Source organism: Lineus longissimus, chromosome 1 (genome assembly GCF_910592395.1).
Source record: "Lineus longissimus chromosome 1, tnLinLong1.2, whole genome shotgun sequence".
In the NCBI taxonomy this organism is placed as follows: Eukaryota; Metazoa; Nemertea; class Pilidiophora; order Heteronemertea; family Lineidae; genus Lineus; species Lineus longissimus.
Genome location: NC_088308.1, coordinates 21,678,230 through 21,703,433, shown reverse-complemented (window position 1 = coordinate 21,703,433; position 25,204 = coordinate 21,678,230). Strand labels below are relative to the sequence as shown.

General features: G+C 39.6%; 1 protein-coding gene and 1 long non-coding RNA gene across 2 annotated transcripts; one reads left to right on the top strand and one right to left on the bottom strand.

Moving 5' to 3' along the window:
• Positions 1-262: 262 nt before the first annotated feature.
• LOC135492016 (uncharacterized) lies at positions 263-12,657 on the bottom strand. The gene is made up of 8 exons (XR_010448010.1): positions 12,534-12,657; positions 9,548-9,602; positions 8,822-8,881; positions 7,396-8,077; positions 6,863-6,978; positions 5,111-5,358; positions 4,548-4,804; positions 263-2,125 (listed from the first exon to the last, which is right to left on the bottom strand). It is a non-coding gene; the product is annotated as an uncharacterized LOC135492016 (long non-coding RNA).
• Positions 12,658-13,204: 547 nt separating this feature from the next.
• LOC135492013 (WW domain-binding protein 11-like) lies at positions 13,205-24,959 on the top strand. The gene is made up of 15 exons (XM_064778075.1): positions 13,205-13,358; positions 13,859-13,890; positions 14,206-14,299; positions 14,477-14,574; positions 14,913-15,000; positions 15,257-15,328; positions 15,579-15,672; positions 16,017-16,129; positions 16,371-16,490; positions 16,663-16,880; positions 17,274-17,520; positions 17,849-18,040; positions 18,322-18,624; positions 18,823-18,967; positions 24,067-24,959. The coding sequence occupies exons 1-14, from the start codon at positions 13,295-13,297 to the stop codon at positions 18,930-18,932; spliced, it is 1,845 nt and encodes a 614-aa protein (XP_064634145.1). The 5' UTR covers positions 13,205-13,294; the 3' UTR covers positions 18,933-18,967; positions 24,067-24,959.
• Positions 24,960-25,204: the final 245 nt, after the last annotated feature.

The following is a 25,204-nucleotide window of genomic DNA, read 5'->3' as shown; positions in this document are numbered from 1 at the left end:
TTTATGATCTGAGAAATATGGATTCATACTAATGATCGTAAACCATTCAATGTGATTTCAATGTAAACCATACAACGATTGTGGTCATCCGATAGATTTGGATTCATACAAGCGATAACCCGTTCAATGTATCACATGCTGAACATCTCATCATTGGGGCACCAGCTTGTTGGTTTAAATGCATGACAATATTTAATACTAGTTGAAGTGTCGGAGCACCACCAGGCTAGTAAAGAAGAAAAGAAAATTTAAATCATTTTCTTTTGAAAATTATTTATTGTTGCATATTCCAAGAATTATCCTCACATGGCAACTTGGAAAGTCAGTGTAGGAGGAAAACCGTTTCAACGGGAGAAAACCTACGCAATTGGAGGGAGTCATCAACTCCATCACACAGGTGACAGGCACAGCGCTTACGACCATAATGACTTCATACATGTACATTATAGTCACTGTGCAGCTCCAATGCCCATTAAAGGACGAGACATTGAGATAATTGTACTATCACACATGTTCTCCTCCTTTAAAATGTCCAAAAAAGACACTGCTGAATAGAGATCTTACACTAGATGACTCAACAATTCCAACCTCTGCCTCTGCATGCATTCATCATGTTCTTATACATTCTATACAAGTTTTAGCTTTTGTACATGTATTAAAACCTATTGTGTATGACTTAAGTTGAGCCATTTCAGCGAACAATAGGTTAGGTCACTGCTCTCATTAATCCATGACTAAACAGGTTAAGGGCCCAATTTGAATAACAAAAGAACCACATTTCTCATGGCCAGGAACTGGACAGAGGCTACCAATTAGCATGACAAAAGGGGCAGAGGTGACATGTATTTGCATGACGAAAGAGGTAGCTTGACCTGGCAAGACTGGATGTTGGTCTGCCAGGTTTTTCACAAGTTGAGTCTTAGATCTCTTTTATTTTACTTACAAGATTTACATGCATTACAAATATAATTACATAAATGACAACATAAAACGTCTTACAATTGACGTTACACTTTTCTCAAATCATTCAGTACCAAGTCCAATAAAAAATTTCTTGATGGGGCAAAATGATATCTTTCATAGCCTGCAGAACATGATAATTATGCTCTTGCAATGAAAGCCTTCTTGAATCGAAACAAAGAAAAAGACTAAGATTCTTTCCTGTCAGACCGCTACAGGTAGGATCAAGAACCAGTCTTATTCTGATGAGTTTCAATAAAACAATAGTTTTATTGACAAAGCTAATCAAATAATTATCAGTTTTATTGGTGAAGAGATGTTTTGCATCCCGTGATTTTTTTGTTCACGGGTATTGATTAAAAAGTGACAAGGAAATGAAAGTTTACTAGATTTGTGTTGTTGGTCAGTTGTCTCAAGTATGAAGGTAAAGACACTGAGCAACTGAGCCAGCCAATGATACGAAGGATCTTTGGCGCCTGGGCCCAGGTGGTGTTTAAATGCCGGTGGATTCTGTGGTACTGAGGAGATCAAGAAACAGTAAAAAGGCCTACAGTTCCATCAAGACACACATGTTCATTCGCTTTGCCTGGGGTTAGAGCAAAGCGAATGTCATGTGAACCCCATGTCTCATGTGATGGACATAATCAAATACAATATCTGATGAATTCGGTGATTTTTTAAGCAGAAAGATCTTTTTTGCTTGAAACAAATCTGAAGCAGCTGGTAAGGTCCCACTGTACCCAAGGCTATTGCGAATGTTTTGTTTGGGTACCAACTTACTCTGTTGGCTGTCCTGTTAGCCAGAACATCCCCTCCACATTTTGATTTTTCTCATTAATCTTGCTTGAAAATAATTTCTGGGCTTGTGACATGCCCTGGTTACCTTATTACACTCTCCCCCCATTTTTAAACTCGTCTTTGAATGTGTACGGTTTTGAGCCATGGTAAGAGTTTGTCATTGGCCGAAAGAAGGCAAAAAATTGCCCTCTAGCAATCGGAAAATAAAATATCAGGATTTTTATCAAATCACCTTTCAACCAGATATTGCAATAAAAGGGTAAGGCCTACGGTGACAAAAATCCAAGCTCCTTGACGGCGACGGGAGCATGGTAGAGATGCGCTGGCTCAGCAACATCCTCCTCCCTTCTGTGGGATGGCTCATCTCCTGAAAAGAAACATAACATAATATTATATTTGTGCATGGGTGCACACCATCATCAGCAAAATATTAGAAGCACTGGAACGCATTAGTTTCAACAATAGTGAGGTTAAGATAAGTACAGAAATGATAAAGCACCAACTTTATTGACATCCATTTCATTACCATACTGTGAAAAATTGCCTTTCTCGGGTCAATATTTTAAACGTACCATGTAGGCTAACGCAAAACTTATGACTAGATTTGATAATTGGGGAATTGTATGCAGTCTCAGACCAATGCATGGGTTACTCAGAGAGTTGCCCTAAAATCAATTGCAGTTGGTAAGAGGGGGGGGAGGGGGGCATTCAAATGTTCCATGTTACATCACCAATGAGCTGCTCTTCTTTCCCCAACATCATTAAATGAGCCAATCTCAGAAAATCTAGTTGCTTATACTGAGAACACATCAGTATCACTATCAGCCAACAGATTATAAGTTATTTTGATGCTGGGTGGCCCAAACCATATTGATTGACCTGGTAATGATCATCTTGCACTCTGACTCATAACAAAAGTACATGAAGTAGCCATTTGATTTCATACTCAGGGTGATTCATCATTTTCAAGCCAACTGCCCTCAAAACAATGAGTGGAGCCAGGGCCGGGCGTGATACACTCCAGACGAAGTGGATGGTGACAGAAAATGCCCTTACAGTTTTGTTACAGCAATGCCCATTGGCTAATCATCCAGCCGTACGAATTCCCACTATTTGTGGCAGTCCCTTAGGTGATCCAATTAGGATGAATTGAAGCAATGGACTGCTGCGGGAGTGTTGGGCCTGACGGAAGAACTTTTGAGCAATATTCTATACCTTAGGCGACTGTGATCATAATATGTCAATAAAGTTGTTGTTTTTTGTTGCCATTCAAACCCTAACCTCACAAATGAATATCTCCAACACTGCAGGAAATGGTCCATGTGCTCACCTGCAGTGAAGGGTCATTATTTGACATGTGACGTCAAGAAGCAGAGGTAATCAAAGTTTGCTATCAGTGGCCAATTGATGATTTTCATGGCTAGAGAGGGGTTTCTTCAAGTTTGAATGCCAGACATGTAAGCCTAAGAACCATATCCGACCAAAATTGCTGGGGTAGGAGATCTTTCCTATTGTGCATAATTTCAGGTCAAAGGCCCCACTCAGTGGTTATGAAACTCGCCGTGCTGATGGACCAAAGTGTTCCATCTCTGAGCTTTGACCTTGGTGACCTAGACAAAGAGGTCAATCAAATCAAAGCCCGACTGAAAAAATATGTTTCATCATGAAATACACAGAAACGAAAAATTTTATTCGAATTTGACCATCTGTTTTAGGAGGAGGAGGTGGTTTTGTGTTTTTAACGCTGTTGCACGTTATAAAGGCCTTTTGTACAGGTGCCCATCAACTGGCTAAATAGCATCTTCACAGTATGTTCAAAGGCAAAGTGGTTACAAAATGTGCCCTTCCAAAGGACGAAACAGTCAAACGGCCAATTTACGCCATTTGACCTCTGTGACCTTGAAATTTAGGTCAAATCAAACCCTGTGTGATATGTGATGTATCCTTGCTAGGACTAGGAGAACCTACCATAAAAATATCATTGAAAACAAGTCACTAATAAGAGAGATATCACCCTTTTTAGGTTTCAACCTCTGCCCCCCTGGTGGGCAAGTCAAGAATCAAATCGAACCGAAATTCACTGTCAGAGGTCACCTGACCTGGGGGTCCTGTGTACAAAGTTTCAATAGCTCTAGCAGTTAAGAAGTGTGCCACTGTTTTTGAAACAGGATACAGACAACGACGGACACTGCGGTGTTGTGTATAGACTCCCCTACGGTGAGACAAAATTAACGTTGGCGATGAAATAGCGTATGTTTGTTTTCTAAACTTGAAATACATTATTTGACACGATCACTTTAAAAATAGTTTTATCGTTATCGTGTTAGCGGAAGGATTCCTTATCCTCTCATTGCTGGCAGGAGTAGGTTAACTGGTCTGCAGTCAATTAGAAGTGCTGCGGTGAAGGTGCATTGTTTTTTCTACATTTCTTAAGATCATAAGGGATTATGTACAACACTGAAGAGTTTGAGAAAACTTCTAAGGAGGGATCAAATTACATGTCCTTCAAATTCTCAAATTTCTGTTACTGATATTTACAAATGTGGTGAACTTTCCAAAAATATCATCAGGACTCTCAGCACTGCTTAGATCAACAACAGACACAAATCTGTCCCTCCTTGAGGTCAGATATAAGCTGCAAACTTCTCAATATCAGAGGTCTGATCAATCTAAGAAGTTTTCTCTTTTACCATGTTTTTAATTGTTCACAACCCCTAAATAAGGCTAAAGGCTACATCAAAGCAATCCAATGACATAGAAAGTAGAAATAGATTTTTTTATATTATTACCGTATGAGATGGCATCCTTCCATATGTAAGAGATGTATGAGCTGGCTCCATGGTGGCTGCTGGATATGGCGTCACATTACATAACGAGAAGGGCTCTATGTCCTTAGAGTCATCAGAGTCCCCTTAGAGCATCATTTCGATTGTCATTAAAGTCTATTCGAATGACACACGATGTAAGTGTCCACCGCCGATATCCCCGAGCGAGACGATTCCATGCATTGAATCTACACGACTCTCAGGCCCTCATCCAAGCATGGCTGGAAAACAAAATATCAAGGTCAATCCATTGTTTACCAACATTAAATCTTGAGCCATTTCGATGGAATTACTGCTTGTCTGTCCAAAGACATTTATGACCACGCTTTTTCAAGAGGTTTTAGTTCAGTAGTGCCTAACTGCAGGAATGCAATGAAGATTAGCTCAGCCTTTTTTTCAGACGCAATCTTCAGAATGCCATTAAATTTATTTAAACACAACCCAGAGTAAAGGAAATATCTTTTTACTGGTAAACAGCTTTAGGGCGAATCATAATATTGAATTTTATGTACACCACTTTATCTTACTGTATACGCTTTGAATCCTTCCTCATACAACATCTGCCAGGAAGATCCCCATGAAGGTCAATAAGGCTGTCTTCCCCAGGCCAAATTGTCGATGGATGGGTATGAAGGCATCTTATCATGGGGCGAAGTGTTGGCATCTGTTGCTTTCTGGGTCTTTGAGAGTCGTTCTTGCTTCAGTACACATCGTAGATCGTGGTGGAATTCATTGGGTCAACTCAACAGCCATCATCTCCAGTCATCTGCATAGCCTAGAAAACAGTAAAAACATTTATTCAATACAGGGTAATCTCTACACAGATTGAAGCCAAAAGAAACTAAATATTTTTTATTCATTTGGGGAGATGGTCATCACTTTCAGTGTCAAGTTTTGTTTTTGCCAAACTTTCCGGCTTTACTGTTTTCAATGAAAGTGGTCAGGTTTTTTTCTAAATTTTCTGTTTTTTGTGCTTTGCCAAATGGAGTCGACTTCGGTTGACAAGCTATTCTTGGAGCAACATTTCGATTGGCCTTCCTTGGAATTCTTAACGAGCGGCGTAACTATACATTGATGTCAGTTCAAAATTAACATAATCTGTCCTATCAATTTGCCTTTTTTTCATCAGGACTTCAACTTCAACATCTTGAGATATCAACAATGTTGCAATTTTAATCTTATGTACTGGCATCAGTTGGGGCTCTATATGTCCCTGTTGTCAATGAATGTCACTATAGCACATCTCTTAACCAAAGTTCGATGTGGAGAGGGCCATTTTTATTCAGCGTATTGCCACCACATTAATTACTAAGGGGAAAAGATGCCTCTTGGCAAATTTTCCCACCCAAACAACAAACTACAGTCCAGATTTGATTCCAAATGTGGCCACCAGGGGGCAAAGGTTAAAAAATCATCAATGAATTCAAAGCACCCATCATGTACGAGTCCATTTTGTTCCATGTCGACAGGTCAGCACAATGGCCCTGGTCGTTTCATTTTCTAAAACGTCTTTGGTTGACGGTTTTTTTCCTGTGGAAAAATGCTGATCAGCCACACTCTTTGACAGGCATAAATCGTCATGATTCCTGGCCAATTTCATTTGTTGAAGACAGAGTCTTCAGTTTTTAGTAATAATAAGGGGGTAGAGGGTTCACAGGAAAGAAACAAATTCTTTTGGCTTCAGTCTATTTGGGATGATTCCTAAGTATAAGTTGACATCAATTTCAATGACGCCCTTCAAGTTCTACTTCTTTTTGAATCATTTTTCTTTGATTGACTTCTATTCTTTGGTCGTCAATGTTCAGATCGAAATTTCAGCTTTAAAACCGACTTTGTTCTACGAAGAAAATTCTCAAGTTGGCTACCTCTATAAAAGTTAGAACGCTCGACGTTTGTTTCGTTTTGACTGATAACATAACAATGACCACGATGTCACTGCAAGCATGTGACAATGTAAGTGAGGATTTTGAATAAAAGAGTAAAGTTACCAATGCTTGCATCCTCCTTTAAACCCTCCTTTTTATATCCATGCTTATGTCTGATATTGCTAATAACCATACATATGATGTAACTCATGATTTGTCCAACTAATCAAGATGCCCATTTTGCTGTTTCTTGAGCACTCTCTTTTAGGTGGTCTCACTCGGGGATAAAAGTTCATGACTTGGCCACCAGGTTGCGGAGACATGAAAAATGATTTTTTTTCCTTCCTTAACGACTGGTTGGAAAGTTTGTTTCATGAGGAGATATAATATCAACCAGGACTAAGTGATGCTCACCCTGTAGACTGCAACATCGTCTTTTGTGTCCCTTGTCCTTGTGTCCCTTGTCCTTGTGTCCCTTGTCCTTGTGGCACTTGTCCTTGTGGCACTTGTACAATGTTGGCTCGGGCTGCCTAAAAAGAATCATATTTTTTGTTGAGGGGTTTATCTAATTTCTGCGAGTTTCTACTGCATGCTGCGTTCACACTGAATCTGATTGAAAACTGTTTTCCAGAGAGCACTCTCCGGAACACGAATTGGCTACACCACTTTCGAAATGGCTGCACCACACTTGCCTAATGCGCATGCAATTCGATTTGAAAAGTGCAATCCTTGCCGCGTATTGTAGTAACGTGCCTTTCACGGATGAATGTCCCTGCTCTTTCTTGTAATTAGAAGATAATCAAGACAGGAACAAGCTAGTGTGCATGCCCTCTGTTTTGATACGTATTAACGCCCATACTACACATTTCACTTTTTTTGGAGTAATTTTAACATCTTTGTAATGTTTCTTTTAATCCAGATGTAACTGAGGACTAAGTGATGCTTACCCTGTATGGCTCCAACATTGGCAGCAACATATCCTTGGGGTCCATCCAGTGTCTTCTCGGCTGACAAGCTGGAGGCCGGCTCTCCTTCTTCATCGCCGTCTTGTCGATTTCAGGGGGTGTATATTATTAGCTTTGTGAGGCACAAGGAGGTCAAGGACACTGTTGTTATTCAAAGAGCCCAATGTCTTCGTCATATGTACTAAACTGGTTTAGCACAAGTCCCACACGGACACGCCTGACATTTCGTCCGACGAAATTCCGCAGGTTAACAACAGGCCTCTAACCCCAGTCATTCCATCCCCCTCGAGATCAGGTAGGGGATCGCTGGCCAGCTATTGCATACTATTGTTAACATTCGTACGACTTATCCCGCCAACACTCTAAAACAAGGGGACCAATTGAATGACTAGCGACACGCAACCGTCTATTGCCCCCATCAATCAACCACAATGACTCAAGGGGATCACGTTCCTTGAACCTAAGTCCATGTCATCACCGTCGAAACTTAGATGAGGACCGTGGAACAAAGAGGCAAGCATGCCTGGGACCCAGCCACCGCGCTTTGGACGTGAGTTAGACTCAGTCGCCAGTCACGATAACCAAATACACCAAGCGTATAGCTTGAATCGAACCCGATCTATCATCGTCATTGATCACCTGGCCTGGCCTGGACAACTGAAAGCTGAATAGGTTAAAATAGATGATAAGCAGGAAACACGAATAACAACTACACTAGCTAGATAACTACGATAACTACTCAAACAACTATACTAGCTAGATAACTACGATAACTACTCTTAACAACTAAACAACAATAGCTACAAAACTAGCACAACAGTCACACTTCCAGCACTCACTACAGTGACTAGAGTCCCTCCTCCCCCCAAGACCTCCCACACCCTTTTTCAATCCCATCTCACACAGACACACACACATACACACAACATCTTACTATGGTTACACCTTTTGAATAACTGCCCGATTTGCAGATAGAAGTGTCACTGTCAATTCATTTAATTTTCTTTTAATTACATGACCAAAATATGATTTAGTAGTGGCTATATGATGTTTGCACCGAATATATTACTGCATTTTATAAACATTTCTTTGGGTAAAAATGTTTTATTTTGAATATGCAAAATATAAATAAGTTGGAAGTTTTAATATCTTTGATCTCTTAGCATAATAAAGTTGCAATGGGGATAACAGTTAGATGTGTTTCGTAATGTGCATTCTTTACACCAAAATAAATCATTTCATTCTTTTTCCATATATCTCGCAGATTATTAGTCTGTAATTTTTTTCACTCACTTGAGGCTCTGTGTGGGGGGGGGGGGGGGGGGGTCAAGTTACATGTTTATTTCACCAACGATAACACAGATTTGACAGTGGCACCTCTATTGACAAGTCAGATGAGTATACCTACCCTTCTTCTTAGAAATCAAACGAGAATCTTCGAATGCATTTGCGGACGAGTTTGTGTCATCTGAAATGACAAATCAGCACAAATGCATAATTACAGCAATGCTGTACTGTATAATCATTACTTATACTAAATTCCTAAAAATGATGGTTGAATTATATCTCTCAATTTTTACATGATTTGCCTTCCTTTGGCAGAGGTTGACCTTATTCTTTTGTATTTATGGAAATAAATGAGAGCTAGTTCATGGTACATCCACGTGAGGAACCAATCAGATTGCATCACAGCTTCCAACATGGCCTCCTGACTAATGACAAGATTGATGAGATTCTTCTGTTGTGGCCAAGAAATGGACACCATGAAAAAGTTCTGTGGTGACCAGATGCCATAAATAAATAATTTGAGCTAGCTGTTTTCCCCTTCTTAGAAACAGCCAAAGTCTGATAAAAAGGGTTCTGAGTGGGAAGGTCTCTCTCCATTCTGCTTATTGGAGAATCCCTTAATTTCCACGCTTTCACTGAACACAATTCAGTGGTGATAAATTTGAAAAGCTTTTCAGAGGGGACCATGTTGTAAGAGAGATACAGGACACCCTGGCCCAAATCAGGATGTTATAGAGGTTGTGGAGTCATGTTGTGCATGCGCATACAATTTCTGTATATTTGGCCATTTGACAACTTGGGACTCTATTGACCAATTAGGCATGTCATAACCTAATGGTATACATACCCTTGCAAATCATACAAGATTCTTCAGTTGCAATTGCGGAGAGGGTTTGAAGCATCTGTAAAGATAAATTGGCACAGATACATAATAACAGCAATTCTACAAGAAGTCATGAAATTAGCACCTAAAAATAATGACTGAAATAAATTTCTCATTTTCATTCAGGGTTTCCCTAGAGGTATGTGCACTTCTTTCTTTCTTTTGTATTGTTTTTCATCTCTTGAAGTTTTGAGTAGCATATGTACAATGTACACCCAGAGTAGTAAAAGTAAATTGACCCCATTTGACCTCTGTGACCTTGAAAAGGAGGTCAGATAAAAATCGTATCTTTGAGTAGTCACCATAAAAATGTTATTGAAAACACGGAGACAACTCAGTGATTATTTTCCTTTAGCCATTTCTTTAGCCAGGAGTATCTCTGTTTTAGTCAAATGAATGCCAGTTGGGTCAAAATGTTCATTGATTTTCCCACTGTCTCAGACTATGAAGATATCCTCTCGTCCCATGTACTTGAAACCAACATCCTTCTAGTTTGGTTGTCACCAGTCACACCAAAAGATCATTAATATTTTCCATCTTTCCATTAGCAAAATACATGTACATGTACCTCCAATACAAATAAAAATTTGACTATCTTTTTTATCTTTTGCCAAAATATTTGCTTTATGGTGCTAAGTTTCAAGTTCATAGCTTTTACGGTTGATAAACGTGCCATAACAGTTAACACTCTAATGGCTAATTTATGCCATTTGACCTCTGTGACCTTGAAAAGTACGTCAGAACAAAAAGTGCAACGTCTATTTGACTGTCTTTGTCTCTCTCTCTCTCTCAAACCAACAACCTGTTCAGAAGTTGTAAAAATTGTTTTCAGAGATATCTGCGAGTGATCTCTGTATTGAAACCTGCATATTGGGTCATAAGGCAATGCATTTTCCCGCCCCCAAAAAAACAAAGGAAAGTTCAGCTTTCTTCCAAAGTCTCTTTTGCCTGTGAAACGAGATAATGTCAAGATTCAGTCACGGAGATACCCACCTTTAAGAACATTGATGCTATACACAAATCATTTTGCTATTTCAGAATATTGAAAAAAGGCAAAATTGAAGATAGTTCTTTTTGGAAGAACCATGTAAACCCTGCCAGAACGAATGTTCTGCCTGCACTGCATACATGAACGAAGCATTGGAATATAAAATGTGACAGGTAGTGGTTTTATGTAACATGCCCAAACTTTGTTTCAAGGTTGACAGAGTCTGTTGTTGGCTATGATAACCAAACAAAGGTGTCAGATATAATGGGCCAAGCCAGATTGGTAATGGCCATTGGAATTGGCCATAAGCCATGAATGACCTTTTTATTTGATTATTATGGATTGGGTCTATAGAAATCGTACAGGGTGTTAATCACGACAGTACAGTTGCTAGTTTTTGATAAAACAGATTCTTGCAATGAAAACTGGTAGAAAAAAGTGGTGAACTTACTGGAGATACACACATGTCAAACCAGAGTAGCACTTTGCAGAAAGAATTTATGCAATAAATGAAACGGCCAGGGGCCAGGTTAGGAATTCATCCTGGTTAAAAACATTCTACATACATTTATAGTATATTGGTCAAACCAAAGTCGGTATGACATGTGATGTGTCGTTGCTTGGAGTACCTAACATAAAGATATCATCGAAAACAAGTCACCAGTAAGCGAGATATTGCACTTTTTAGGTTCTTGGCCTCCTGGTGGCTAAGTCGAGAATCAGTTCTAATCGAAATTTGGTGTCAACTGTTAAATGACGTAGTTAGTCATGTGTACCAAATATCAAGTTCATAGCTTTAGCGGTTTAGAAACGTGCCACAGTTACACTCAAGCAGCCAATTTATGCCATTTGACCTCTTTTTAGGTTTCCACTTCTTGCCCCTTGGTGGCCAAGTCAAGAATCAGATCGGACTGACATTCGGTGTCAGAGGTTACATGACATAGGGAATCACGTGTACCAAATTTCAAGTTCATATTTATACTATAGCGGTTAAGAAACATGCCATAGTTACACAGAAATGGCTAATTCACACCATTTGACCTCTGTGACCTTGAATATTAGGTCAAATCAAAACCCATAGGATATGTGATTTATCATATACCCTAAGTGAAGTGATCTGGCAGACAAGACCATGAAAACCTCCCAAAAATCCATTCAAATTCAACCAAAATTACGGACAGTGCTCCAAGGACCGGCTTTTATAAGACAACACAAACCCCACTGCGCTTCATAACTTTGCAGACTTTATTTTGAGAGAAATGTGCCAAAGATGCATGAAACATTTAACGCATGACCTGAGCATTCATTAAAAATATTTTATTGCACGTGAATGCTCGAGATCATTTCTCGTGCAATCTAGACTCTGGCTGTTGAAAGATTTTCCAGTTCTACATCATTGCGTTGGAATTCAGCCACGCTGGAAGTCACGACGATGTCGTGAGGTTGTGACGTTGTTAATTCAAGCGGTATATCTTCTTCGACATTTTCACGTCATTAAGGAATCGGATCAAAAATGCCAAAATTTGCCTTTTTGCCTTAATTTTCTTGCGATTATGGCGATATTTGTGGTATATGATAAATATAAAACTGCACTCGTGGCTAATCCGGGTATCCAGATCGCACTCCATGATTTTCTGCGGCCCGAAAGCTATCGAGCTTTCTGGCCGGTCGTGAGCTTTCGGGCCATAGAAAATCATCTCTTACATTCTGGATACCCGGATAAGCCACTCGTTTGGTTTTCTTATGTTATCAATATTGTACAACTCGAAAAAAAAAATATAAATGTTTCATGACAAGGTCAGTGAGAGTGAGTGACTTGCAATTGCATGCTGGGTAGATTAGATTGTAGGCCTACTTGTTATTGAATGTAATCTAGGCCTGCAGCCTGATTCATGTCAGTTGTCACCGGTTTCTGGGCGGGGGGGGGACTTGGTCATGGCATGTTTTTGTTTCTGCACCTACCTGCAGTATGATAAAGTCAGTCATGTCAGTATTTGCACTTCAGTTCAGAGTTGGCCTACAGTCACAGTACAATGTACAGTGAAAGTAAATGAAGTAGAGAGCAGTGTGGCATGTAGGCTTGTTGGCTGATCATTGTTTGGTACCCCAATTCTGTGGTACGGCCTCGTTTTGGGATTTGTCGTAAATACGTCACTGGGGCTGAAGTCTATTAATAGATGGGGATGACCATGGTGTCGATAGCTGCGCGCATGGGTGGTGTAAAGTGAAAGATAGTCCCTCAAATCATAGAGTCCTCCACAAATATCTTTGATTGTTTATTGGTTCTCAGGGCCTGTAGCATCTTGACCACCAAGGTTTTTGCATCTTATAGGCCCTACCAAGTTTTAAACTCTGGGCTGGGTTTAAAGGGAGTATAACTATAAGGCAACTACTGTGTTATTAACAGTATTAGGGCACTCAGACTTGGGCCTCTATCCTTCCTATTTGCCTGGTCACTTTATAGGTTCAGTATGTTTCCAAACATGAACGGTTGAAGATTGCTCCGAAAAAGTAATATTTGCAACAAGGAAGCGGATTTAGGCTAATTCGTATTTCCCCGCTATGAATTAATGGTGGCGGCACCTGTTATGTGAAGGAAGAACTCCGACATCCCTCGAAGTGTATATGGAGGATGTAACAAATCGCAATCTGCAGTAATTTCCAATTTTTAGAAAAAAACATAGATTTTGACGATATTTTGCCCCATCAGAACAAACATCAAGATGGGGCGAAGGTCAATCAATACCACGAAAAGTGGGAAATATATGAACCCCACAGATCAGGCCCGTAAGTGTTATTTCTGACACGTTTGAAGTCATTTAATAAAGTGTTTTGTTCCGATTTTGCTCAGTGCAGACTGCAGTGCATTCGTGGTGTATATTGATGTTGCATGATATACCTTCTTCTGATTCTTCCGGCTAAACTTTAGAATCCCCGATCGGAAATGACGTAGTTCCATTCTTCCGATTAAATCAACTCGCTCAACATGTTGAATGGTTTTATAACTCAAAACTCATTGATTCCTGTGACATACTTTCTGACAAGAGTTCATGTAAAAATTGCAACTGCGTAAGTTGTCTCACTCTCAATGTCTTGTCCGATGGCGATGCCCATGCCCATGCCGATGTTGGTGAGTGAGAACGTGACATCCGACATGGTCGGCTGCTCAGCCATGCCATTCAACCGGTGTGCTAGTATGGTAAACAGGAGTCTGCTATCAGTATCATGAATAAGATAAGTTTGTAGTAGTGTGCCATTGAAAGCCACAATTACTTTCTCTTTTACAGGAAAGGAAGCCAGGAAAAAAGAATTGAAAAAGGTAGAAAAAGACAGGTCTAATTATTTATTGCTTAATTTCGAAATGTTATCTCAACGGAGCTAATGTATGGTCAACATTAAACATTTCAGTATGTGTAGTTTAAAACAATAATTGCTTTGGGGACAAAGTATGCGTAGATTTGCGATTTGGTAAACTTGGTGTCTGTATGTAATTTTGGCCTGTTTCCTCTGGGTAATGCATTTTTCCACGATGCATTAGATGCTAGCTACCTAGATGAGTCACAACTTGGTAGTCTACTGACCGTGGGCCTGCTTTAAACAATTATTATTGAGTCTTTCTCTTTTCTACTTACAGAACAAGAAACAGCGTATGATGGTTCGTCAGGCGGTCCTCAAGGGAAAAGATCCCCTGAAGTTACTTGAGGAGATGGAGCACATTGATCAGATGGGTAAGGAAATTATTACTTTTAACTCAATATAATGGGGGTTTCGTCTTAGTGTATTCGTCATTCTTTGGGCACAGCCTATTAAAAGACAAGTGATAAAATGCCTTGATGCTCCTTGAGTGTGTAATTATTGAACCTTTGACAACTCCAGTTTGCTTATCATTTACCATTCTTTTCCAGAATATGATCCAACAACTCCACCAGCCCTGAATGAGAAAGTCCTGAAAGATAAGAGGAAGAAACTCAAGGAAACATTTGATCGAGTTTATCGTCTTTATGTGAGTGGTATTAAAAATGACTGCTAAAGGGATTTCAACAAATTTGATATATTAGCGTTACAGTGAAGTGATTGTCATGTTTGTTGTGATGCAGCGAATAACTCCTTGAAGCCGCTGTGGTGTAGTGGTTCCTACTCTCAACTAGCGATCAAAAGGTCTCTGGTTTGATCACGACTGTCAGTGAGATACAGAGGGTGGTCTCTTTGACTAACTTGCCTTACTCCACCTAAAACATGTTTTTTGATTCATTATCGAGTTTTTATCAAGTAAATCAAGTGTCTTGATGAAAAAAAATTGGAATAAGTTCTTAATTATGTTGGTCGTACATATACTTTCAGGAAAAAGAAGACCCAGAATATGCCCTGGAACTGCGAAAAGCAGAGATCGATTACGACAAAAAGAGGTCCAAATTAATCACATATTATGGTAACTATTTTCATTCCTATCAACTCAATTGTTTCGTGTTCAGTTTATTATAATATCAGCATATCGCCCATGAAAAATATCAGTAAGGATATCAAGACTCACCTTTTGAATTTGTTGGTCCACTTCCAAGAGTCATGTAACTTCAACTAATTTGCCTTTCATCTGATTTCGTGACCTGAGAAACAATTCTAGCCTAAGTTTTATTTTAGAAAAGGGTTCTTAAAATCGTAAAAATGAATATTTGTCTCTTTTCCAGAACAAGTCAAATTCACCGAAAGAGTTCAGCTTGACCAAATTCCAATTCCTGATATGCCAACGGAAAATGTTGGTAAGTACTTATAAAAAGAAGTAATATACCACAGACTTCATTGATTTCACCATGACACACTCTCTTACATGGATACCACCATTAATTTCCAAAATTCTGGGAAAAATATCACTGTCAAAGTACACAACGCCAGATCGCAAAACAATGGTGTCTGCATGCATGGGCCAAATTGGCAATTGTCCCAGTTGATGACACTGCAGTATTGTTCTATAAGTGTTTATAAATAATTCTCATACATTTTCTTCAATAGCACCAGCCCAGATTCCACTGCCAAGTGATATTCCATTACCGACACTTCAGAATCAACCTCTTCATGGTATACTTAAAGCAAGATCCGCATACGAGTAGGTACTTTTTGTTTCTCCTTTGTTAAATTATTTATTAGATTTAAGAGGCTGTTCTTCCAATTCAGATTTGAGTGAAGTTTGACTGTTTGACCAACATCAGATTTTTTGTTGATAAGTACTGAAAAAAATCAGATCATAGGGTTCTTACAAGCGGTAAACTTTGCTGCATCAAGTAGCAGCAGCAAATGATAGTGTAAGCACATAAAGTAGAAAGTCAGCTATTTATTGTATTAGCAATAATGTTTTCCTCATCCCTGAGTGTCCAAGTATAGCTAGTAATATACACTTTAGGTGAAATATATGTATGCCAAATATTTAGCTTTTATCTACCTTTGTTTTAGTGGTACAAGAAAACCAAGACGACTCAAGCCACCTGGCCCTCCCCCTGGGACACCGCCAGAGCTCAGTGACAGTGAAACTGAGATGGAGCACGATGCAAGGCATTCTCCAATAGGTAATGTTTAAAAATATTTTGCAATTTCTGAAATCCTTTCACTTTCTCAAAATGGCTACCCACTGTGATGCAACAGTTGACATCGAAATGTCAAGTTGAAGGAATGAGTTGGTGAATATAGGCCTGATGCAGAGGCTTTCTTTCCTATCGAAAAGGCATTCTAATCAGTGACATATCTATTGTCACCCGGGGTATTTTGGTTGAGTCGTACCATATTTATTTCTTCTTGTTATTGTTACAGTACACAATACCCCACTTGATGAGGAAACCCCGATGGTCACTGCAGAGCCTGAACTTGCCCCTGCGCCTCTTTACCGACGTATCAAAGTACGAAGACACAGAAAGATAAGAGTAAAAGTTTGTAAGTATGACTACTTCAGCCGCTTATCAACGCAGGGTGTGGGTGTTGGACACATATTGAGGTGACAAGCTGTTTGTGCCCTAACAGTGGAGTGTGGGCGAATGTTTGCCAAGAGTACCTAAATGCATCACGTCTAAAATCTCATACGTTTCTTTTGAATGTTTCTTTTCAGTGAGAAGGAGAAAGAAGATTAAACCACCAAAAGAACCTGAAGAGGAAGTGGAAGATCAGGACGCTTTGATCAGAAAATACTTGCCAAAGGCTCGGGGTGCACCCACTGCTCTTCAGATCAAGATGTTAAAGTTGGCCGGACAGGAAATCCCTGATACACCGGCAGAGGAGCCACCCAAGGAGGAGGAGAAAGAAGAATCAAGTTCGGAGTCAGAAGAAGTAAGAAAATTAGTTTGTTTTGGGGTAGACATTTATGTTGAGAGGAGGTTGCACAGGGTTCTCTTTACAAGGGATATTTCAGTTGATTTGGCAGGTAAACTAGCAATATTAAACCATTAATTACACTCTTGTACAAAAGAAATGCAATGAAAACCGGCATCCTTTGCTTTGTGAAGTCAAGCCAGAACTCAACATTCAGAGAGACAAACTGGGTAACATTGACGCTGAGTCATGAGTGGGCCAACAAGAGAAAAAGTTACCTTACATTAAACTGAAAAACAGAATGCTAGGTTGTTTTCTTAAATGGGCTCCCCAGACTTACAATTCTTTCTCTGGTAGCAGTGTTACGCTCTAGAATATCTCTTTTAAAAGTATGCCTTGATTTTCTTGCAGTATGAGACAGAAACGTCCGACTCGGAAACTGTAACAGAATCTGAAGATGAGGAGGTTCCTCCTGCACCGGTAAAGCCAGATCTCAGCAGACTTGGTGACGGGCCTCCAGGGGTGCAACCTATCTCCTTTTCGCTGACGCCCCGTACCTCGATAGCGACATCAATGGCTGGACAGTTGGGGCATGAAGGACCAGGGCACGTTGCAGCCTCTGGTGCACACCCAGGTCCACCACCAGGCGTACCCCCTGGTAAGTATTTCTGAATGCTTCTCTTCAGTTTGCGGTCAAATTTCACTAAGATTTCAAGGCAGTGGTCTATCATCCAGCTACTTTCACGCGTTGATTCGTTGCCGGTGCCTGCAACTGCAAATAATCAAGACTAGAGTATACTCCGAGATCTCAATATGAAGTAAAACTGGTGGTCGGCCAGAAATTTGTGTGTGATATTGATGATTTGTACCGGGAGTAGAAATCTGTATAAAGTATGGTGACTTGGCCAATTTCACCAAATATTTGTACCTGAGTCAGTCAGGCTAATATTAAAGCTTACAGACTTGCTTTGTTTCCATTTCTTCAGGTCCACCACCAGGAGCACCACCACTAATGTTCAGGCCACCACCAATGCGGGGTGGTCCCCCTGGTGCACCTCCAAGGATGTTGCCACCTGGTCCTCCTCCTGGTCGACCACCTGGTATGCCACCTGGCCCACCTCCGGGTCTGCCACCAAATGTTAGAGGTCCTCCTCCAAGGATGCCGCCGGGACCTCCTGGTAAGTGCTTTAGGTTGATAATGGAGCTCCATAGACAAGGTTTGCAACTGGAATGCCTTGGCAACAAGCCAGAGTTGATACCTTCTGAGTCTGTCAGGGGATTCCAACAATGTGTATGATATCATTACATCTCAACCCACGGGTTGTACATTAAAATGATTACAGTTCTTCATTCTTGTTTAAATGGCCTATTGGCAGCACTAGAAGGGAAAATAGTCGGCCATGTAACTGTTGAATACCAGTTGATGAGAAAACAATCTAAATGGGTTTTATCTTTTTAGGTATGCCTCCACCAAGGATGATCAGACCACCGCCCGGTATACCTCCGGGCATGCCTCCACCTGGAATGCCCATGGCCTCGGGTCCCCTCGGTATGAATCCGAATGTGCTAAGCGCCCCTCCAAGCATCATGAAACCACCACTCAAGTCACAAGAAGATGAGAAAAAGAGCACTGCTACTATTGAGGCTAAACCGCAAATTAAGAATTTGGTTGGTGACGTCACAAAGTTTCTGCCAACTTCGTTGCGAGTGAAGCGATCAGTCAAGGATGCGAAACAGAAAGTTGTGGTTAAAACAATTCCGAGTAAGTACGGTTAAGAAGCGAGCAATATAACCGATACAAATGAAAAAAGTCATTATTTGACCGAGATTCTCTAAGAAGAGATGTATTTGGAGTACATTTTGGATGTTGGTAGAAATCACTGGAATACTCAAAAATTGGAAAATTTGGCTGAAAATGTTGACGTCGTCGTTTTAAAAACTTTCAAACTTCTTGTTGTAGGAAAAGAAGAGGAAGCTAAACCCACTGCTAAGCCAGCTCCGGCCGTTCAGACACAGACCAAGGACGATGTGTATGATATGTTTATGAAAGAAATGGAAGGTCTTATATAGGAGTCGAATCTCTATTAGATGGAGAATATGATAAGGTACATCTTCTCGGGTGGTAAATGTAAAAGAAGGCAAAATTGCCAACACCTGGTCATTAGTTAGTGGCTTTGAGTATAGATGGAGTTAGCAGTGGAGCCATACTGTTATTGTGGTCATGGTTGAGTGGTCAGTGTTTACAATCATGCTATAGGGACGTGGGTAAATATTGCAAAGCAATGGGGATGATTTGACTGCCCTCTTTACAGTAGGTTTGAACTAAAGGTAGTGAAGCAATGTACTGTTATACGCATGTTTGATCTAGTGTTGGAGGTGTTATGTGTGATATGCATGATGACCTCTGAATTGAAATACATTCTTAAGCCATGGGAGACGCCCGTGATTAAACTGCAAATTATGTGATTGATATATTATTTGTAGGACAACATAAAAGGTTTCAATATCAACAGCTCTATATGGAAACAAGTTTACGCATGGCAATTAGTCACAATGTTTTCCACACCCAGTCCAGAAGCTGTTAAAGACAGTAAGAGAACCCGTCGTTGGTGTGAATCACTTCTATTCATTGAAAGCATGCCTTGACAGAGCTTTCTTCTGATGTGTAAAACACACAACTATAATTCTGCTTATGTATGATGATGCACTGTCCAAATTGTCCAATTTTACCTCAGTTCCAATTGCTTCACCTATGATATTTTCAGAGAGAGAATTGTAAAAATCAGGCAGTCTTCTATTCATTGTAGAAATTGATGTGGAGAATAATCTTTTTGTGAATATTATGCACTGTGATTGAATGATATGGAAAATGTTTATGTTACACCATAATTTATGAGGTTAGCTTTGAGATCTGAGGAACTTGGTGTTTCTGGTAAGATCTCAGTAGAAAATACAACTGCCTGTCAGTGACAAAAGACTGACTCTAGGATGATTTTTTTGTTATTTGTTACATTTAAACCCGGATCGGCACGGGTTCAAGGCTATCATTCTATATAAGGGACTGGGCTGGCCTGGGCGGGAAAGCGATCATTTTCATTCACTGAAAACATTCATATTCCGTGAAAATGACTTATGGTCACCAAAATAACTTATGGTCTCTAAGGCATGTTCACTCATGTTTGTGAAATATCTTAGTGAATTCACTTAACTGATATCTGCTACGTTCTACACAGGTTGAATGTCAATTGAATTGAAAAGCTCCGATCAGCCGTATAGTCAGTATATCGTCACTTGTTCTATTCATAACCTTACTTTTCAGTTTTGAATGTAGGATGTCAGTTGTCATTCGATCGAACCCTGGGAAGCTATTGTTGTACGGAATGACCATCAATGAAGGCCTGGTTTCAATACTGAATTGTAGAGTAAAAGTCCAGAATGCTCTAGTTCAATAATATCTTATTAAACGTCCAGTTGAATCACTATGAAAATGACATCCTGCAGTTTGAATAATGCTAATAATTTCCCTTGTCGGGACAAAGTATTATTCACATGAGACATTGAGATTACTTGAGACTACAAATTAAAATTTCTCTAAGCCCCAAGTGTAATCATTATAGGCATTAAACCTACTTACCATTACATCACATTTACTAATATTGACAGTCGCACAATGGCATTAAATTCGTCATTTTAAGAAAGTCAATTTGGTTTGTAAACGCGTCAGTGTGGTTACTGAGTGCAGACCAAAAACCTATTTGAAGTAGGTGATGGTTTTTTTTAAATAATGGGTTTGTGGTGAGAAACTCATTAGTGTTTTCATGAAATAAGGTAATATATCAAAGACAGTTGGCGTGAATATGTGTTGGGTGTAAAGGAGTTGGCCTTCTGACACGTTCTTAGTGTCAGCATTTGTTTTTTTGGGGCTCTGGTTCGTCTTTGTCAAAAAAGAGTCATTGACATTTGTATGTGAGCAGCTTCCCCACACTGGGCATCAAAGGGCTACAATAATAAAATTTGAACTAGGAAGTCCTTACTCAGTCTAAATGCCCCATATCATGCCCCAAGGCCATGTTATTACAAATCTCCCCCCAATATGGTGAAATATTATCACAGCGCACATTATATTCCGTTGAAAATTCTTGAACACCTCCCAGGGATTAAAACTAGAATTAGCTAAAGTGGCTTTCAGGCTGTGAGAATGTAACATTCAATGCTATTAGCGGATTGTTTGCTTGATAATGCGCCTGATTATGCTAGTCAGGACCTGTCGTTTCATAATTCTGTAGCACATTTTGAATTTAAATTTTCATTTAACGGTTTCTCCTGGCACCCAAGAATACATGGTGTCTCAAATAAGCCACCACTGCATTGACTTGTTTTACCTCAATGGCATCACGGTGTCGCCAAATCGTAGTAGAAGACTTTGTCAGTGCCAAGGCTAGTTCTCACCACAACCCCGATATCATTATCTCAAGATTTTTAAAATGGTTGTTACAACCTAAGGAATTTCTGCTCAGTTTAACACAAAGTCGTTTCTTCTACACGTAGTCATGTCATTGCATTTCCATTATACCTGAACATCAATAAATGTCCTGAATTTGCCTCTGTTTCAATGGTCACGGATGTTTGCCTTCATTGCAAACATCTCTAGGCAACAGAGCAAGTTTTTTCTATCTCTTTTCCAACTGGGTGATTACACTCTCCATAGCAATGACTCTATAACCTCAGGTAATGCCAATGGGCTCTATGATGGAGAACCAGAATTGTGCGTGACAAGTTATAATCTAAGAACCTGGCCCTGTAGCTTTGTCCTGGGCAAGCTACAGACCTTTATGAGTTGCTTTGGATAGAATCACTAGGTTGATAACCCCAATTGGCACCCAACCATAGTGACACCCATCTAAACCAAATAAGAGCCAACGCAGAGACTTCAGAACAGTGAACAGCCACCAGTGCGTGTACAGGTTGCATTTGTTTCTTGCCTTCCGAAGTCGACCATTAATTTGGACCAAGGCCAACTTATATGTAAGTTGTTGATTACAGACAAGCAACAAGTAGTTAATTACTTATTGGATTTATGTAAATATGTGCAGTCATTCCCTCCTCTATCAAGATATTGCATGTCTATATGCATTTATTATTTATTTTGTTTCAGTTGAATAAGTGCCAAACTCAAATGCAAAATTAATAATGATTGCCTCTCCCTTGTTGGAATGTGAAGGACCCCACATGCAGGTGGCCTTTCATTTGAGGGTGAACCTTTTTGCCTGATTCAGAAATTAAAGATGCACAAAAGCTTTTAATGCAAATTCAGCATTACAATTCTGGTTGGTTGATGTTTTGTGGAGAACAACAGCTCCAAGTGCAGAGCGAACACTGAGGGAGACTCTACCAGCGACAGCTCACAGTGCATATTCTGCAGCAAGTAATTGCAATAATTAGCTGCAGCAAATTACATGATTAGAGCAGTGGGAAAAGATGAAGGGAACAGTTAATTGAGCACTACCATCCACTTTGGTGAAACCACTCCCAAAATTAATCAATTACCCTATATTCACACCAAGAACTGATATCGAAGGTATAATAGTGAATTATACATACTTCTTATACCATCGATGGATTCCCTATTGAATGATAGTATTGAAACATGTTAAAGGAAATAATTCTCAGCTTGAGGTATATACAATGTATGTGGCTTATTCATGAGGAGAAAAAGGTTTTCTCTTCACCGGTCATGCATGGAGGACTTATTGTTGATATGAATAATGTATTTGATGATTCGATATACAGAAATACAGCGTGTTGTGTTGGCGTATTTTGATGAGAAATTTATCTTTTAACCCTTTGAAATGTGTCATGCAATGATAAAACTCACCTGATCACACCCACACAACAAAATAAACAGTTGTTAGGTAGGGTGGTTTAATTCCTTTGGTGAACCGACCCGGACAAGTGATGTTAGTACATGTACTAGTGTTTACATCCAATTTAGTGGAGTGCTGTAGTTGGGGAATGCTTGGGTGCTTTCCTGGACTCTGAGCTTTATGCTGATCTAAAATGATGAATCACATTTTAAAATATCGATAAAAAAAAGAATGTTGTTACATGTCCCAAGGCTTCTGTGCCAGTAACATGTTGTCTATGCCGCTGATGGAATTTCTGGCCAACCATATGAATCGGCTTCATTTCGGAAGTTGCATAGGTACAATCATAGACCTGTCCCTTAGATTTCCTAAGGGAGAAAGAACCTACATTTTTCATTAGCCCGATATTGGTAATTTAAAACCTTCTCTAGCCAATTCCGAAAAAAGCATAGATGTGTAAAATATCAATTAACATTGTGTGGTTCTGATTGTTATGAAAACGTTTTAAAAGTACTGTAATATAATGACGTAAAACAGGCTTGGACTTCCGACTATTCGTGACGTTTGACCGAACTCAGTCCACTAGACTATAGAGCCCAACCAAGGATGTCTTCTTTGGTTTGCTAGCCAAGCGTGTTGCATGTATTTTCCAACTTGTTTTTTTTGCAATTTGACAAATTTGTATAGTTTGATTTTCATTTTCGCAAACATTTATCTTTGCAATTTTCTCTTTACATGAAAAAATACTAATTCCGAAGCATTATAGACGAAGATTAAAGCCACTCAAACTTTTCTGGGTTTATGTGATTGCATATCAAGACAAAGTACATTCCAAAGATGTCCTTTCATTAATAAAATATGCCACTGGAGTATCGATCGTACATTGCCTTCAACATCCTTCCAAGTTCAATAAAAACCTAGTCAATGCATACAGTTGCTATAGGTTTCTCCCCACGTTTCCTTTCTGCGCCATTGCATATCGTGCAATATTGTTTCCTTTAGCTGTCACACTGATGATGATCGATGCACTTGTATGTCATATGTGCGGTTTGTAGACAACATCAATAGCATCATGGAAGTCCTCTTTGTGAGAAGTTATGGGTTTGCACGCTGGTACATGCAACAAGTAGGAATATTCACAGTGGGAAGATTTCTGTAGCATGTACTGCGATGTCTTTGACAGCTCTCTCCTGTATCATGATGGATGTCTTCTGATCATAATCCTTACTGTATTTTTGGCAGATCACCTAATATGTTTCTTCTTTTTCTTCGATTGTGAACAAATCTTATTGCCAATGTAGTCAGTGAACTTATCTTTCCTTAACATTTCGTCTTTTCAGATCTAAAATGCTTTTGTTGATGTCAGGACAGTTCGAAAAAGTACACACCAGCTCTCGACAAGGTTAACTTCGAAAAGACTGTCTATGGGAACACTAGATGACCAACCCGAGTTCACTCTTTCCCATTGATTTGTGTTCTGTGTTTAGGCCACTGCTGACCAGGGTCCAATAAAAGGCTAATAGCTAATGAAAAGGCAGTCACAAAGGTGATCTATGTAAAAAACTTACCATCAGTCAGGCTTGAAGAATATTTTCCAAGGGCTATTAAAATATCGAAATAAGTAGGTTCAGACTGTCTGTTTATGAGTAATGATGTCTCGTTGTCACTGAGTAGCAATTTCTAATAGCCATCATTATCATGTGCAGTCCTCATTGGGATGGAGATGCTAGTTTGCAGTGTCCACTTAGATCAAAGAAGTTAATGCTGTATCCATGTTGTGATAGAAGGAAATTTGCCAATTATGAACAATTGAGAAGGACAGGTTGAAAAGGACAGTGCTTCTTCTGTGCCTCATTATGTTGTTCAGATATTAGAGTGGCCTCAAAACGTCTACATACATGCACAGGGGTGGATCCAGTAGCCGGAAAAAAAGGGGGTGGGGCATGCATTGCATTTCTCGTCAAAATTCCTGGTGTGTTCCAAAGTTGTATGGTCAATTTCAAAGATTTTTAATGGAATAGGGGCCCCACCACCTTGGATCCGTACCTGATGCACATGAAATTTGTTTGACGAAATGATGAGATGACATTGTTCAGCCTGTTGGGTGGCAGCAAAATTTCAAAAGAAGTTTCAACAAACATTTTTTAAATCTTTATTTTACAACAGTTGTAACAATTACAAGGTGTGCACATGTCTGTTGATTGTAAATAAAAGAATGATTTATTAAACGAAAGTGTATTATTGTTCACATTATTTCAAGTGTAGTGCAAAAATAATGGTCAGTGGGCATCCTGTACACTCCAGAGGCAGTGGACTGGCCTCGTCCTGTTACCTGATACGAAGGAAGGAAAGACTATCGGGATGGCGAAATGTATTATACGTGTAGTATGGTAGGCCATTTTGTAAAGACCTAACTAAAACAGGTTCAGACCTCAATTCACCAATGGACAATAACTAGAAGCCATTCAGCGCTTCTTG

Coding starts and splice junctions, on each gene's coding strand:
- LOC135492013 (XM_064778075.1), top strand. CDS start 13,295: ATGGGGCGAAGGTCAATCAATACCACGAAAAGTGGGAAATATATGAAC. Junction 13,891..14,205: donor GGAAAAAAGAATTGAAAAAG/GTAGAAAAAGAC, acceptor TTCTACTTACAG/AACAAGAAACAGCGTATGAT. Junction 15,329..15,578: donor TATGCCAACGGAAAATGTTG/GTAAGTACTTAT, acceptor TTTCTTCAATAG/CACCAGCCCAGATTCCACTG.